Raw genomic sequence first — 18,187 nt, 5'->3', positions numbered from 1 at the left:
ACTATGGAGTGGTCGGTCTCCAATTTGCGTAGGGCTTCTTGTTCTTTCCTGGTGAGATTATGTTTGGCTTCCGGCTGTTGCCTTCTTTGGTCTATCCGATAGAGGTCTTGTGATACTGCTTTATAGAAGGTATCTATAGTGTTATCTGTTGTGAATTGTGGTACAAATCTAGATCTTGGTTTCAGTTCTTTAGTTGGTAGTAAATCAGGTTGCACAGATAGATCTCGTAATACATTAGTAATGTCATAATCCTCAGGTTCTGTGATGGATCTAAGTAGATGTATTTCTTCTATTTCTTTGATGCTCAGGTCACTTGGTATGTTCCTTAGTTGCTGTTGGTAATTTCCTGATACTTTTGTAGCAAAGAATTTTTTAAGTTTCAATTTTCTCACAAATTTAAATAAGTCAATGTGTAGGTCAATTTCATTAAGATGCGCCGAAGGGGCAAATGAGAGTCCTTTATTAAGTAGTTGGCTCTCTTCCGTAGATATTATTCTGCTCGATAGGTTAAGGATTAGATTATGCCCTATTTCACTCTGTTGATTTCTTTTGAGGTTGCTCTGGTGAGCCTTTTGTTTGTGTTTTCTAACAGTCCTTGATCTGTTTGTCTTTGATCCCCCCTCCTTCCTCTCCTCCTGGTGTATTGGTTGTTGATACTGTGCTCCCAGCGTGGCGGCCATATTGTACTATACCCCACTAACCATGAATTCTAGCACCGTTTACACTGTTCAAATCTCGTATTTGAAGTTATTGGTACTAAATGTACATTTTATCTCAAAAATAAGTTAAACGTCTTATAATATATATTTTTTTTTATTTTGTTAAGAAAAGTTCGAAGTGAAAGATAACTACTTCGCTTCTATTATGCGTACTTCAAAATAGATTGTCAAAGCCTCCATGCTGTCCCTTACGTAAACAGAGACAAAGGACATTACCAGAGGTCAGCTACCATAGCAACACTGGGCTAATTACTATATACAGAGAGGACGCCAACATGGCGCCCCCTCGAGATATTTTGCAGACGCGATCAGACGCGGAGACTGAGCCAAGGTAAGAGACCATCTAAAAATTCAAGTTTTATATAAGAACAAGTTAAAAAGGGTACGCGATACGGGTACACGCACAGCTGTCATCTGGAGGAGTCCGCACTCCGATATGACGCATCTTTGAAGACCGATTATATTGGTAGTGACAATAATACAAAACAGTTTACCTAGGTACAGAAGTATCTTCGACGTATTATTACATTCCACAGTCTGATGGGATAAATGTGATGATAACACATATATATTGTCTTGAATTATGAATGGGTCAAAGGAATGACACTTAGAAAAATTTTTCTCCTATTCATAGGGATCTAACCCATCAAAATGATACAGGGGCATTATAGAACTCTGAAGGTAAAATACTTAACATTACCTATGGCCTTAATGGATGCATAATAATTAGCACAATTCTAACTAACTGTTTATGTATATTTTTGTATTCCTTACTTATCCATCCCCTATCCCCACCCTCTTTGTGTCTGGCTTTTTATTTCTATTTTTTATTTCTATTTTTTTCTTTTATTTTAAATCCAATTAACTTCAAAATGGATTGCATTTGAAATATAAAAATGTGAACTTTTGTATATTATGTTTTTTCATATATATTTATCTATTTTTACTAACATATGTTGCTATGATAGGATAATAGCCCTGATTTGAAAAAGGTCTGAAGGCAGACCGAAACACGTGTCATCTTTAAAGGGCACTCTGTACGAAAATAAAAATAAATATATTTCAGTATTGAATATTGGGCGCAGTCTCCTTCTGGGTTACCTTACCTTACCTGCACTTATTCTTTTTGGGTTTTTCTTGGCATAACCCTACTACCCAGTGAGACGCGACCGTTGGTATACAACATAGCTGCCTTTGAATATAAGGATACAACTATTAGAAAAATGTCGCCAAGTTAGACCCAACCGCCATAGCCAAGAACTTTTTGGAAAACTAAATTTATCTCTGCACCAATCTTAAAACACCCTCGCCCCGAACTCCCCTACATCATGGAAACTGATGCTTCAAGCCTTGCCATGGGGGCAGTTCTGTCACAAAAGGACCCGTTAACCAATCAGTTGCATCCCGTTGCATTTTGGTCCCGCAAATTCTCGCCTCCTGAAATCAATTACACGATTACTGACAAGGAACTTCTGGCTATCAAGTCTGCCTTTAAGGCTTGGCGGCATTATCTGCTGGGGGCCCGACACACCGTTACTGTGATTACGGATCACCGAAACCTGCAATATTTGAAAACCGCAAAAGCCCAATCCTCTAGACAACTCCGTTGGGCATTGTTCTTTGCCGAGTTTGACTTCATAATTACCTATCGACCTGGTACAAAGAACGGTAAAGCTGATGCCCTTTCTCGGATGGGAGTGGAAGAACACTTGATCAACCCTAAACCTGTACCAATCATTCCCGAACAAAGAATTCTGGGTGTAATCGCCACAGAATCCATAGAGGAAGTTAAGGATAAAGCCAGGCAACTTGTAACTCCAGCAGACATACAGAATTGGCATCTGCAGGGAAAGGACTTTGCAGTAAAGGACAACTTATTGTATTTCCAAGAACGATTATACCTACCCAGCACAGATTTACAGAAAAAAGTAATCTCTTGTTATCACGATTCTTTAATGGAAGGACATCCCGGTATGGCCAAGACCTCAGAAAAGATCAAGCGCTACTTCTGGTGGCCGTCTTGGAAAAAAGATATCAGAGACTTTATAATGTCCTGTGGAGTATGCGCCCAAAACAAGAGTCAAAAGGAAAGACCAGCAGGCCTCTTACGCCCTATTGACATCCCACCTCGCCCTTGGCATACGCTTTCTATGGACTTCATCACCGATCTACCTCCATGCTCCGGATACAATACGATTCTAGTAATCGTGGACTTATTCTCCAAGATGGCGCATTTCATTCCGCTCAAAGGCTTGCCAACAGCAGCAACTCTGGCCCGAGAATTTCTCGAAAACATCGTCCGACTGCACGGTTTTCCTTCGGTTCTAATTTCGGATTGAGGTAGTCAATTTATTTCTCATTTTTGGCGAAGTTGCTGTAGGTCGGCTCAAATTGATGTGAGACTATCGACCAGTCACCACCCTCAGACCGACGGACAAACCGAGAGGACAAATCAAACTCTGGAACAGTATTTACGCTGCATGCTGCAACAAACTGAAAAAACTTGGAAAGACATCCTTTGGATAGCCGAATATGCCTACAATAACTCTGTCCATTCGGGAACTGGGAAAACCCCGTTTTTTCTTTTGTACGGCAGCCACCCTCGAACCTCGGAGTTGGATCCCCTCCAAGATCTTGAAACACCAGCAGTAGACTACCTGCATTCTACAATCACCCAAGCCTTTAAGGAAGCTGTTTCTCACCTTCAAAGGGCTAAAGAACAATACAAGAAAGGAGCAGATCAACATCGGAAGGAAGCCCCTCAATATCAAGTAGGGGATCAAGTCTGGTTATCTACCAAATATCTACCTCTAAAAGGGCCACGCACATTCAACCCAAGATACCTTGGTCCCTATTCCATCACTACCATAGTAAACCCAGTAGCGGTCAAGTTGGACTTGCCCCCGCACATGAAGATACATCCGGTCTTCCACGTCTCTCTATTAAAACCCGTGCAACCTCAAACCCGACTAACTAAATCTCCAAAACTTATCCTAGTTGATGGAGAACTCGAGTTTGAAGTCAAAAGCATTCTGGACTCCAAGATCTCCAAATCTAAACTATTTTACCTAATTGACTGGAAAGGCTACGGCCCCCAAGAGAGATCCTGGGAACCTGCTGAATATGTCCACGATCCTCGCCTAATCAAAAGATTTCACCGAACATTTCCTGACAAGCCAAAACCCCCGGAGAAGCCCGGTTTGGGAGGGGCCTTGAGGGGGGGTACTGTCATGATCTCTGCTTCCAAAAGGTCAGGGTTTTCCCAACTCCCTTGGAAGCAGATCCATAACCCAGGTTCCGAGTGCCAACCAGTCCCAATTGGGACCTTTTGGACCCAGTCCTGGCGCCAGTGGCACCAGGCTCATATATATGCCCAGTCCCAGCGCTGGAAGCGCCGGGCTCATAATGCTTGGGTGGACTTACCTGCAGCAGACCATGCTGCTTACTTGCCTGCCAGTTGAGCCTCTGATCCTCTTCTGTTTGGAACTACTTTTCCTGTTGGGTGGGGCAGGAGCCACTCCCTAGATTCAGAACACTGGAACTCTTCTGGAAAGCAGGAACTCTTTTCTTACCTAGGCGTGGCTGTGGAAGGAGACACCTAAGCACTACAGGAGGCTATTTAAACCACACCCGATGGATGAATCTTGCTTTGCGTTATTCTGCATCCTCTGCAGCAGAACGCTCATCGTGTCTTCTGCATCTGATCCTGGGCCAAAGGAAAAAGGCTTACCATCCTGAATCCAGTCTTCAGCAACACCTATAAAGACAAGAAAGAACAGGTTAGCATTACGGTCTTCAGTGAAAGCTCTTCACTTACCTGGTCCATCGGCTGTCACCAACGCCTCGCGCTGCATTCCGGCATCTGAAAGACAAAGGCTTACCTACTCTTGGTGCGCTCCGGAGGTCTTCACACTGCATTCCGGCATCTGAAAGACAAAAGCTTACCAACTCTTCGCACGCTCCGGAGGCCTTCGGCGCTGCATCCCGCATCTGAAAGACAAAACAAGGTGCGTTTAAAGACATTGGGGAACTTTAATACTCACGTGCCATTACTCCTTTCCACATCTAACCCAGTGGGTATTCCGGCACCCTGCAGCTGCTCCGAACTTGTACCTGCAAAATAAAAAGACAGTTAGAGCGCATCGTGAAGCAGGCAACAAGCGCTTACTTACGTGCTTCCAGGCGCTTCTATTCATCACACGGGCTCCATCTTCAACTCACTTCAGCCCGTCATCCGCCATCGCCGGAACCCTGCAAAACAGGAAACATCATACTAAAGACTTTAAAGACATTAGAATTACTCGAAACTTACCGTTCGTGCAGTAAACGACGGACAGCAGTCCTCTGAAGTCAAGAGGCCTCCTCCCCTTATCCAGTGAAGAAACTGGTTACAGCACCCTGCCCCGAGGCAGATGGAGAGCACGGCGTTCACTTACCTAAGGTGAGAGCGTTAACCTTTGGGGTTCTACAGGAGAAGAGAAAGGGAAGAAGAGAGAGACATTCAATAACCCAGTTCCTTAATCCCATATTTTCTATCTGCAGACATCTTACCCTTCGAGTCAGACATACAGTGCACAGAGGTCCAGCCCAAAGAGCCAGCCGTGTGTTACACATCACCTTTGAAGATACGGTATACGCCCAGTCAAGACCGGCGCCTCTACGGGAATCAGGTGAGCGTTACACTTGCCTTTGACAGGAAGACCTTTCTGTCTGCACAAATCTTTAAGATAATCAGCAGTTTTTGCAAGGAGGATCTTCTGACTATAACTTTCCATCTTTGACTTTAGTTAAAATAACTTTTTGTGATTGTTAACCTTGTGGTTAGTTGCACCAAGGCACTAGTAACACACTAAAATGTCAATCCAATACTTTTATCCTCACCGCTGTACACCAGTGTTAGGCAGAATGCAGGGCAGTTCCCTTAGGGAGCACTATCCCAGATTAGGACTACAGGTGAGAGCAATAAATCCCCTTTGGTATCAGTCTGTACCACAAAGATTTAGTTGGTAGCTGTGGCTGAGCAGTCAGACTTATCTCAAGAGGGAGATGAGCAGTATTCAGGGTTGACACAGTAGGTAGTACAGTACTATGGAGAAGGAAACACTGACCAAAGTTTTGTATTAAAAAGAGAATATATATTTATTTTATACACTTCTAAGTCAACACATAGATCACAGTTAATAAAGTAAGTTAAGTTTAGTCAAAAGAAAACCATATACAACTCCATATTCAATGATAGATACGTTTGCGGTAGAGTGAAAACTGAGCAAAATGGCACAGTGAAAACCAACTACAAATGGCACTCTAACAATATACCGAAAGGGAGGGAAAGCACAAGTTAAACGGAAATACCTTCAGACACCCCCTAGCAACACTTCCCTGAAGTTTTGTGAACAAGTAATGCACAGTAACACTTTAGCCAAAAGATAAGTGAATGAAAACTGAGCAAAATGGCACTCCACAAGTTAAAACAGTAGGGAGGAAGAGGGGTTTAGAAGATTTAGATGCATCCACACATTTCCCATTGAAAACTAATCTAGTGAGAGCAGATCCAACAAATCAGCCAGAGTCAATAGGCCTGAGCCAGAGTCAGCTGTACAGGACCAGGAGCTTAGGAGCAAAAATGTTCTTGTAGCTGCAGTCAAGTCTTTAGTAGAAAATTGCTGAAGAGGTAGATGCGAGGTGAAAGACAATGTTAAGAGAGAGGGCGGCCAACCCCACAAGTAGTTAAAGGATTTAAAACACCTTTAGGGCTACCACAGAAAAAGGGCGGCCTGGCGGAGCAATGTACCTTAAACGTGAAGAAGCGGCTCCTGTGGTGGCGGTTGTTCCTGGTAGTTCCTGCAGGTCGAGGGATCCAACAGAGGAAGAGAGGCTCTCGTCGTGGAGGAAGGTTCAAGTCGCTGCACTACCCAGGGATGAAACCAGCCGCGGTGCTGCCAAACAAAGTTTAAAAGGTACGCTTCTTTTAATCGCGGTACGGGTCGATAGCTGCCTGGCTATCCGGTCTCCAAGTACTGGGCACTGTTGATTCGACCAAGGCAGGTCCGAGGAAGCGATTCGTGAACTGGTTGACCCCACCAGCTCAAGGGAAGGAGGCTCTTTTGCTGAAGATCTCCTCTCGTCGTGTGGAAGAAAAGTGGTGAGACGATCCGGCAGGGCTTCACCGGTGGTGTAGATGCTGAAGATCTCTGGCTTCTCCCCCCTTCGGTTCCATAGTTCCAGTGGCGACGTCTTGCTCTTCCAGTCCTCAGGACCCTGCTTTTATGCAGAATGAGACCCATTCATACAGCCTAGCTGTCACTCACACAGTGGAGTGGTCATCTTGGCGGGAGACCCTCCAGCCTATCAGGTTAGAGTGCGACCTGAGTTGCTGTGGCAACTCTGTCCAGGGGTTCTACTCCCCCTCCCAAACAACAGACCCACCCCAGACTCAGAGGCGCCGAAAGGAGGGCTTCTGGGCAGAAGCCTGCCAAAAGAGGGAACAAAGGATCCCCGACCTGGGTTAGAAAAATAGAGTAAGACTCGAGCAAGAGGTTTTATCAAAGTTCTGGCAAATAAAACCTACCGGAGTAAAATTAATAATAATATAAACCGGCGGTATGTTACAGGCTGTCAGTAAAAGTATTAGCCTCGAACAATGGGAAATCCCATAGGAAAATATTCGCAGTCGAATATAAAAGGTAGTAACCACTGCCACCAGCCAGAAACTTTGTAGAGGGGGACTTTAAGGTATCCTCTCGAAAATGAACATAGGGGAAAACCTATTAACCCCTTCCAGTACTTCCATATTAAGATGGGGTGTACTGGTTTAGTTCATAGAGACTGACTAGTAAAGTCAATGGGGACTTTACATGCTCTGCGAGACAATAGTCAGTCCCAGGGAATGGAGTCTATGTTTGGGGGTCGCTACGACACACCTGTGTCACTGCACGGAGGGTGCTGTGTAACACATGTGCATAAAGATGGTTCCTATGGGTGAGAGAAAAGATCCCATAGGCATTAAACACAAGAATAGCCTAGAACACACATAGCAAAGATGCCTAAGGGTGGGAAAAAGAGTCTCACTATTAGCAGGTAAAAAGAAATAAACCCTTCAAATCCAGCAAAGCTGCTGGGGGACTCTATAGGTAAGGGCAATTAGCCATAAGTGAGAATTCTCCCTAACAACAGCGTCAGTAATGACATCACATATAAGGTCTGAACCAGCACAGTTGATTGGTAACACAGTATATATGATCCGGCTCCTGCAATTGCACTCAATGTCACTAGGCCTAGTAAGATCGTTGTTTATTGTCCCCCCTCTGTTTCCCCTCCCTTGCCTTGTCGCGTCTTGAAACATTTGTGTATCGGCGCATTATAAATTCCAAAATCATATCATAGGGCATATCAGGCTACAATTGGTTTGTTACTCAGCCGTCTGTCGATTCCCACGTGGGTCAGCTGGGCTCATCTCTCCATGGAGTGAAGGGCAGGTCTCTCATAAATTACATTGTGAAAACTCTGATAATATGCTAAGCCTACTACTACATCACTATGACGTGCACCTGGGAGGCGCGGGGGCTGGTGCCAGGGGGAAGGGAGGAAGAAATACAGTCACACTGACCCACACATTCTGCGCTTTGTGCCATGAAATAGTACAAGACGAGGGAGAGGTGGGGTTTCGATGGAATTTTCTTACAGAGATTATATATCCCAACACATACCTTTCTGGATCCTTCCTCTGTTCTTGTGGCAAAACATATTCTACATAGCTGTTTGTAACTGTCCTTGATTTTCTGAACCACTTGCCCAAAGCAGCGCCTTGTCCAGGTTTTTTTTTGTGACATTCTATCACAAAATCGAAACCTACCCATCTCTGGCTGCAGTCACTGAAAACAGAATGCTATTGTTATTTGTCCTTGAGCAAAAGTCAGCAACTGTTCGAATACCCACAAAAAATTATAACATTTACTATATTGAAAGTGGACATATGAAAATGTAGTTTCCATTTCTGCGGTCTGTTGTTCGGAGCGGTTAGTCAACGTGACATTGAGCGCACGGAACTTCTTGAAATTATGTAAGCGCAACTATACATAATATTTGTGCGATTAAAAACGGAATGTGTGATGTATGCATAATTACTAATTCAGTGACGTGAAAAAGTGTGATTTGACCAAAAGAATTCACACAGTATGTTATGTTAAGTTGAATGATATTTATACCACGGACTATAAAAAACTGAGTGCGTAACCCACAGTTTGTTTATCTGTTTAGTAATTATTGTTATTTGTGTATAGTTTAAAGAGGAGTGAATAGAGGTATGATTTTTTGGGATGTATTGCTTACTGGGCTTGCACACCGATATATTGTGTGCAGAGTTATGGGTTGTTAGATGGACCATATTGTGATGATTATTGCTCGAAGACTCGCAACCACAACCTTTATGCAGGCAAATTATATCTAAACCACTTTGTCCCTCTTTGTATCCTGGTGTGCTGTCACCGTTGCATCCTTGTGCACCATAAAGTGGGGGATAAGGGGAGGGGTGGGGGCTGAACCTTTTCCCTGGGCACTTGGTTCTCTTTTCGATCACTCATTTTACCAGTTCCATTACAATGTCACCTGCCTGTGGTTCAACATAAAACATTACTATTGTTGTCCTTATTTTCTGGAAGGCCCGCTATGTGAATCAGAAGCATCTGGTTCTCCATCCCATTGGTAGCTATACCTATTACACAGCGCTAAACTTTCATGCACGTCATGGTCTCAAATACTCCCCCATGTTGTCATATTTTTGTATTCATTCTGTGTGGTTTGTGTTTACGATTAGGTTTCATCCGTTTCTGAATTTTACGGTAACTTGTTATATTCGATTGCACAACAGCTACTAAAATATATTATTTTATTTTGTTTTCTACACAGCTATATTGTACTGTTTTGTGCATGCCATCGTTTTCAGCTACCGTCAAATGGATTCTTCACCCAACATTGGCAGATAATCATCAACTGTGCTTATTTGATCACCATTATGTGGGACGATCGACAGGGATCAATCTGCCCTTTGGCGGTACCAGCAATAAGGAGCAGCATGTCATTGTTTCTGTTGTGAGAACGTGCTGATGCAAAAGCGTTGCCCATAAAAGTGCAAACAATCCATATCTTCTCATGAACGGAACAAAATGTGCGTCATTATAATGTTTTCCTGGTGTAACATAAGAACACACAAGAATTGGAGTATAGGGATTAATCGATCGCTGATCACAATCTACGTATCTTGGGGAAGTTATATATTTTTGTAAACTTGTTTTTTTTAAACTTTATTTATAATTTCCGCATAGAGCACAGAGAATAATCAACCAAATTCTTTGAAACAGAATTACATAACATGGTACAAGTATAAAACACCATTTATGAAGATGTATACAATCATATATACACACTAAATACACAACCCCCCATACCCCAACAGTAGTAAACACAGGTTATACAGTGAGATCAGTATATATCTGTCAATTTCCCCCAAATCCTCTCATTAGAAGCCACTTTGTCATTTCTCCTGTAAATCACCAATTCCACCTGTGCAAGCCTGTGCATCTCATCAATCCACTCGTCAATCTGCAGGGCAACTTTAGACTTCCAACCCCTCAGGATCAGTCTTTCGCCAACAATTGCACATCTAAACAGCCATTTTTTCTGGGGTATAGTCAAATAAGTTAGCAATCCATCATCACCTATAATCATGGTCTTGAAATCTAAGTCAAAGCTCTCACCCAAAACATCTCCACAAATCTCACACACTTTTGTCCAAAAACTACCAACTCGTACACAGCTCCATAACATATGCTTAAACGTACCAACCTCCTGGACACAGCCCCAACATTCATCTGAGTCTGAAATACCAGATTTCTTCAAATGTTCCGGGCACCAATAAACTCTATTCAAGATCTTTATTTGCATAGATCTCTCCCCAAGATTCAGTGAGCAGAGCATTAGATTCCCACACATATTCTGCTAAACTTACTGAGAAATATCATAGTTAATCCTCCTGCTCCATTCATCACAGAGTTTAGCATTATTCTTGTAATTCGCAACAATTAATTTATATATTTTACTAGCCAGCCCTCCTTCCCCTGGTTTTGATTTGGCCAGAAAAATGTTCAAATCCACTCTGTTTGTCCAATTTCGCCAATCTAAGTCTTCAGACACCTGTAGTCTGCATTTGCAAAACCTGAAATGTTCCAATTGTCTCGCACTTCACCAGCAGTCATCCACCTCCCGTCACTCTCAAGATCTCCAATCAGTTCCACACCTCCTAAAAACCACTCTGGCTAGAACAACATTCTTCTATTGTCCCTTATTTTCGGATTTAACCAAACCGACACATGCAGTGATTTTAGAGCATCAGAACGCAATCATTCCAGCAGTTTACACCAAGATTCCCTTAGAAATTCTGTGGCAGAATTCTTCCCCCAGCCCGACTTAGATTGAGTAGTCAGAAGAGCTTGCGGGGTCAACGGACCAGAAAAACTTGACTCCGCAATAGACCAGGCACCCGGATCACTATCCAAAAACGGAATAAACGATTGGGCCGAAAATGCCAAGTGGTAGGCTCTAAAATTCGGGACCGCCAGCCCACTATGATCCACTGGCAGCTGAAGTTTCCAAATTGTAAGCCTTGGAGGTTTGCGATCCCAAAGAAACTCCTGAATTGATCGTTCAAACTCCTCCCAGTAGTGAGGTCTGACCTTCAGAGGTAACATGCTAAGAGTATCATTAATTTTTGGGGCTGAATCCATCTTAAGAGAATTCACTTTACCCCATAGAGACAAATTAAAAAATGACCAGATTTTCAAATCCACATTAAAGCCATTACAAACCTCCTTCAAGTTTACATCAATCATGTTATCTACTTGCGGCGTCAACCAGATACCCAAGTAATGCATTCCCATTTCACACCACCTGAAACCCATGGACATGACCAAAGTCTTATCGAATGTAAATGTGAGAGGCAAGACCTCAGATTTTATCCAATTTATTTTGTAACCAGAAGTCTTATAGAAGCTTTTGAAAATTTGCATTAAAGCGGGAAGTGAATTACTCAAATCTTGTAGGACAAGCAACAGATCGTCCGCATAAAACCACACCTTCTGCATAACATCCCAGCAAATCACACCACGTAAATCCGGATTACTCCTAAGCGCTATTGCCAGCGGCTCAATGGAGAAGATAAATAAAAGTGCTGAGTGTGGGCACCCCTGCCTGGTACCCCTTTCTAGATGAAATGGTTCTGAACACAAACCGTTAGTTTTCACGTCCGCTGTCGGTTTTGCATACAACAACTTAATCCATGAGATATAGTCTCTACTTATATTCATCTCTTCTAAAACCGAATATAAATACTCCCAATTAACTCGATCGAATGCCTTTTCAGCATCGAGAGACAGGACAGCTATATCTTTTTCTAAATTCAAAGCCTGACCCATAGTCAGTGATAGTTTGCGGATGTTGCACGGTGTACGCCTATTCTTGATAAAACCTGATTGCTCACTATGAATAAGAATTGGCAGAAACTTATCGATCCTCAGGGCAAGGACCTTAGATAGGATTTTATTATCTGTATTGATAAGACTGATTGGACGGTAACTCGATATTACATTTTCCTCCTTTCCTCTTTTAATAAACACTGAAATTGATGCATAACTAGTACTCTCAGGCAACAAGCTGTCTCTTCTAGACGCCACATACACATCCTCCAACAATTCAAGTGCGGAATCAGGTAGTACTTTTTAAAATTCAACCGGAAGTCCGTCGGGCCCTGGAGCCCTACCAGTGTTCAATTTTTGTATTGCCACTCGCTATTCATCTATCGTCAGTCCTTTCCCAAGGGTCGAGCTGTCTTCTTCTGAGAGCTTTGGGATGTTTAAATTGTGAAAAAAATCCCTCCCTCTACCCGAGATGTCCTTCTCATTATGATATACGTTCATATAGTACTGTCTAAATGTCTCATTAATTTCTCTCGGATCAAATGTAATTTTACCGTCAGCATTCAAGATAGAACTAATTGCTGCATCTGAATTTCTTTTTCTTGATCTATATGCCAGCCATCGATCACATTTCTCACCCGGTTCAAAGTAGGTACACTTAGAATAATACATGGAACGTTCCGCCTTTTCAGACAGGATTTTTTCCATCTTCCTTTTCAGCTTCCGCAGTTCTATTTTCTTTGCAGTCTGTCTGGTCAATCATCAAATCTATAGACAAATTTCTTATTCTTAAATCCAGATCTAATCTAATACCCTCATCTTTTTTTTGTTTCCCGCACGACAGGCCCAAAAGCATCCCCTGCATTCTGCATTTAAATGCCTCCCACACAACTAGTCTCGTCAGAACGATTCTCATTTACAAAATGATTCGCCTCTGAAACAATTCTTTCCAGTATATCTCCATCAGACAATATGGAGGTGTTCATTTTCCAATTAAATGACCTACACTGATCAAACTTGGTTTTTAGATCTATAGTGACTGGGGCATGGTTGGCCAAGAAGGTATTTCCGATATTACAGAAAACATGATTCTCCGTCAACACCCCACTAGTTAATATCATATCCAGCTTTGAATATGTACCATGAGCCCTAGAAAAGAAACTATATTCACGCACATTTGGGTTCATCAGTCTCCAGTTGTCTTTTAAATTGTTTTTTTCCATAATAGCTTTCAGAGCAAGGCGATGTGTGTCATTCTTTTCACCCTGTCTTACTTTACTCCTATCCATAATGGGGTCCAAAATTGTATTAAACCCCCCCCAAGTAGAATATTTGGTGACTCTAGGTCTTGAATCATCTGTGAGAGACGTCTATAAAAAGCACCATCATCCACAGTGGGGGCATAAAGATTGCAAAGAACCACACGTTCCCCCTGAATCTCAACCAATATAGCAGCCAACCGTCCTTCCTTATCCGAGCATTCTTTCAAGATCTTTAATGGGATCCTTTTACGAACAAGAATTGCAACCCCTCTGGATCTGGATGTGAAAGACGACTCAAAAGCATGTACAACCCATTCCTTCTCAAGACCTTTAATTTCATCATTCTTTATGTGGGTCTCCTGTAAAAAGCAAATATCAGCGTTCATGTCCTCTAAACAATTAAGATTTTCTTTCTCTTAATCAGATTGTTAATCCCATTTAAATTCCAAGATACCACACTTAAGTTCCCACCAGAAATCTTATTGGCTCTCCCTGTCATTTTCTCCCCATCACAACGGAAGACCAATCTCAACACTATACAAAATAGAAAAAAACTTCCACCCTCTTAAGTGAAAGTTGTAGCCCAGAAGCCAAAGCAACCCAATAGAATAGGAAAAGAAAAACATTCGACAAACCCAAGTCCCAGGACACCGCCCCAATCCCTACAGAACTCAAAGATACAGTTTCAACAGATTTAAAAGTATCTAAAAACATGCCCTGAAAACACCTAACTGACATCCTACTAATAGTAAACCTCATCCCTGGACAAAACACATCCATAAGCGGCCTAAATACATATATTAACTGTTCACACCATCCTTTCCCTCCCCGCCCCGCATATCCTTTTAAAATATCCCTGGTCCCCATGGGCCAGCTGACCTCTACTCATTTTCGAAGTAAACAAACGTATGCTATATCTCTAAATGTGGTGAACCATTTAGAAATAAATAAATAAATAAACCATGGACCCGCATATGAGACAGTAACAAATCCCTCATTTTCTTATTAATGACTAAGCACAATGAGAAAGCCGCCAACATCCAAACATCCCTAAAACCTCACTCTGCGTACCTGAGAAAAAACCCCACTCAAGTGGATACCAGCGACACCCCAGGACCAATTAGCACCAGCACCCTTCCTGGACTATGAGAGCACATGCTAATACGTCTGAAATCCAAGGCACCTCATTAGCCCCTCATGCCCAGATCACTCGATGAACCATATATGCACATTACTCCCATTCTTATCCAAATCATCAAGCACTCATACATTCCCAAAATCCCATTCATCCTCCACATTTCTAACTCATACTCTGGAGGTATGCCCAAAGTTGTCTTTTTTTCCCCAGTGTTGCTAACAAAGAAATAACCCAGCAAAGCAATGCCTACGTCTAATAATGAAGAACACACATTTTCAAACTTTCATTGCTGCACAAGCATGGTCAAAAACCTAGGCCATCATCAACAAATACAGAAATAGTGCAAGACTCAAAGCATTATACAGAGTCATGTAACATTGGATCCCTAGTTACTCTTTGAATCAGACTGGATAGAATTGCATAGTGTGTAACGTGAGAGAAACACTTATCCCACTATGGGGCCTCATTACGAGAATGGAGGTAGCCATGGAGATATTAGCTCCATGGCTGCCTCCGTTCCGGGCTCCATTACTGGGTTCCTGCAATGGGGACTTACCGGGTTACTCATAGGAGGACCCAGTAAGTCCTCCTGGCAGGAACCCATCCCCATTTGAGCCCCCATAGGGCTCAATGGGAATGGGGAGGGAGGTAATAACGGGCAGATTACATCTGGCCCGTTATTGCCTCCCTCTTCCCATCGCGTGACCCGGAAAGCACGCCTGGTTTTACCAGGCATGCTATCCGGGTCCCGCGATTGGAAGCTCGTAATCGGCACTCCCGTAATGAAGGGGTCCGTCCCTTATAATGAGGTCCTATGCACGGTACTACACCTCATAAAAAATCTTGAGGTGTGGGCAGCGCTTAAATATGTTCCAAAGATAACCATAACCCCAAATCACAGTTAAACGCGTGCGCAGTTGAGTGACCATTTACCTCCAAGACACACCAATGAAACAGCACGTAATGGCATAAATGTTCACCCTTTCTATGTTTTGTGCACATTCAGTGCCAAAGCGTAATATATGACCATTGAAACCGATAACATGGTATTCTTGTCCAGGTAGCCCTAATTGTTCTAGACATAACATCAAGAATATGAACATTATATTAATTTAAGCGCTAAACATCGTGATGTGTAATGCCCAGTCAAATTTGCAAGTTTCACGTGCCTTTACAATGACGAAAGCGTTTTTGAGAACGATCAACTCCCCTTCCGACCCCCACCAGTAACAATATGCACATATGAATTAATGCAATGATGGCTTACATTTCAGTCAGATGTACTATTTAAAGAGTCCCGACCCCATTCTAGTAAGTCAAAAATAGTTAATATAATTCAATTTAAAGCACCTTCACGAACTGACATTTCATTGTCACTACTTGGGGTTCACAGACAAACACTTCTTCCGAATTCAGTAATCACATGTTAAACCTCCTATGGGTGTGACTGCTCTTTCATTTAGACTCTAAATGAATGAGCAGTCACACCTACAGCTGAGTTAATTCACCGAGTCCCACTGACAGGCCTTTTGTTTCTTTTAGAACCGGGATTCACAAAAGCCACCGTCTATCTAGTGCTGGATCCTTGCCACTTGACAGATTCCCTAGAAAGTACAGTCCGGCTATCTTTACTTCTAAATAGCATGTAAAGAGCCGCAGCGTTCCTAATTAAGAGAGTGGGCCAAGGTGTAGTACGTATGTTATTCCTGCTACCTTTCCTTGTGTAAGCACTGCACCTTCTGTCTGGGCCAATGGCTTTGGACAGCTTCCAGATTGAAGGATAACGACCAAGCAGGGCAAGGTCATAAATCAATGTCCAACGATTTCCAAAGTTGCCACGGTGCCTGGAAAATGCCACCCGCCTCGCTCACCGAAGACGCATTCCTGAGCGCAAATGCGAAGTCGAGTAAAACACACTGGCAGCAACGTGAAGACACATTCAGCGCATGCAGGATCCAATAGGCATCCCTTCACACGTGCCGAGCTTAGCGTAGTGCAGGCCCCGTGATTCTCCGTGAATCAACCTGCCTAGTAGTCAACACTTACCAGTTAAACAGGTTGCACTGCAGGACCAAGGACAGGTCCATAAGTTGCCGGCGTTCGTGCAAGTCAGAGAGCCCATATCGTGAGCAAGCATGTGGAAGGCAACCAATCTCACGCCAAGGCATGTTAATGTTCCTAATAAGGCACATTAGTGAAACCCCATACGCCCTTTGAGTCAGTAACTGCAAGGCACGCACAGGGACGTCTGATGCAGTATGAGGAAGTTATAACCAACATTGGAAGCATGCAATGTTCACTAGCTATAACTTGAATGGCAAAAACATATCGTTCATTTTGTGGACTTAATATTCTCTTATGAGCATTCTTTGAAAAATAAACACTTTGTTATATTGCAGACTATTGATGTTTTCTTTTTAAAAAAAAGTTTGCTCTCCTATTTGGGACAAGAAAGAAAAGTTACACGCTGTGAGAGGATGTGTGTGTTTATCTTCATGGTTCTGCATTAAGTAATGTTATGGTGGGGGTGATGACGGGCATGTTTGGCTACGCTGGCCACGAACGTCATGAAAATAGGTGGAACATATTGTTTGGATTAGTGATGTCAGTTTAAGGGGCCGGTGATCTGTATTCTTGTCGCGACAGCACTTGACCTTAGGGAGATGCATCAATAGATAAGATTAGCACAAGATTGCCACGCACAACCCGTTGTTTTCGCATGCATAAAAGTGAGGAAAACTAAGGTAAGATTTTTTTTTAAGATTGGTTACAGTATGCTTTAAAATACATGCTCGAACGTTCGGGACAATACCATTTTTGAGCAAACTATTCCTTTAATTTGTGGCATCGCCCAACATAGCATAGACTTAGGGCCTCATCACGAGTTCGGCAGTAATGCAGCTGTTTTCCCGTCGGATGTAAATAGCGCTAACGCCAAGGCCCTCAGCGGATAATCCGCCAAATAACGAGTTATCGTGCACACGCACCGGGACATGGCGTTAGCGCAAATAGCGTAAAACGGGTAGAACCCTTAAATCCGGCGCACTGTGCGCTACCGCCTTATCGCGGTAATAGCGTGCACCATGAGTGCATTCTATTAGCGTGTGGGAAACGCTTCACTGCCTGAACGGGAAACAAATCGGCGGCCATCTTGGAAATCAAAATCCGTCGGATATCACAGCCTCTGGAAGCTACCCACGCAACCTAACACCAAAACATGTCACAGGAGCGCACTAGGGGCAAGACTGCCCTGGACAGGGTGAGAAAGCCCAAATTCAGCAACCAGGAGCTGGCTGTACTGGTGGAGGAGGCCGAGACACATCATGAGGAGCTGCAGCAGCACAAAACCAGTGGCCAGCGCAGAGCACACATTTAGCACAACATCAGCCAAAGGGTCACTGCTGTGGGGCGCGTGCCCCAGGATGGGGAGGATTGCCACAAGCGCCTCAACGACCTGCGTGTGCGAGTCCGCAGCATCCTCTCACAGCACAGGAGTGCAAGCAGGGGCACTGCAGGAGGGCCACCACCACCCCCACCCGAACTCACATCTTGGGAGGAAAAGGTAAGTGCCCTGATTGATATTGGCACCATCGAGGGAATTGG

At 43.3% G+C, this 18,187-nt stretch overlaps 1 protein-coding gene across 1 annotated transcript in view; it reads left to right on the top strand.

The window, feature by feature from the left end:
• The first annotated feature begins 994 nt into the window (after positions 1–994).
• The window catches only part of LOC138492985 (uncharacterized), a 174,504-nt gene continuing 157,311 nt past the window's right edge, over positions 995–18,187 (top strand). Inside the window, exon 1 of the mRNA XM_069620253.1 lies at positions 995–1,050. Within this exon, the coding sequence (XP_069476354.1) occupies positions 995–1,050 (56 nt within the window). The remainder of the gene's footprint in view (positions 1,051–18,187) is intronic.

Source organism: Ambystoma mexicanum, chromosome 10 (genome assembly GCF_040938575.1).
Source record: "Ambystoma mexicanum isolate Mex_15411 chromosome 10, UKY_AmexF1_1, whole genome shotgun sequence".
Classification (NCBI taxonomy): domain Eukaryota; kingdom Metazoa; phylum Chordata; class Amphibia; order Caudata; family Ambystomatidae; genus Ambystoma; species Ambystoma mexicanum.
The sequence above is the reverse complement of the archived record's forward strand: the minus strand, read 5'-3'. Positions and strand labels throughout refer to the sequence as shown.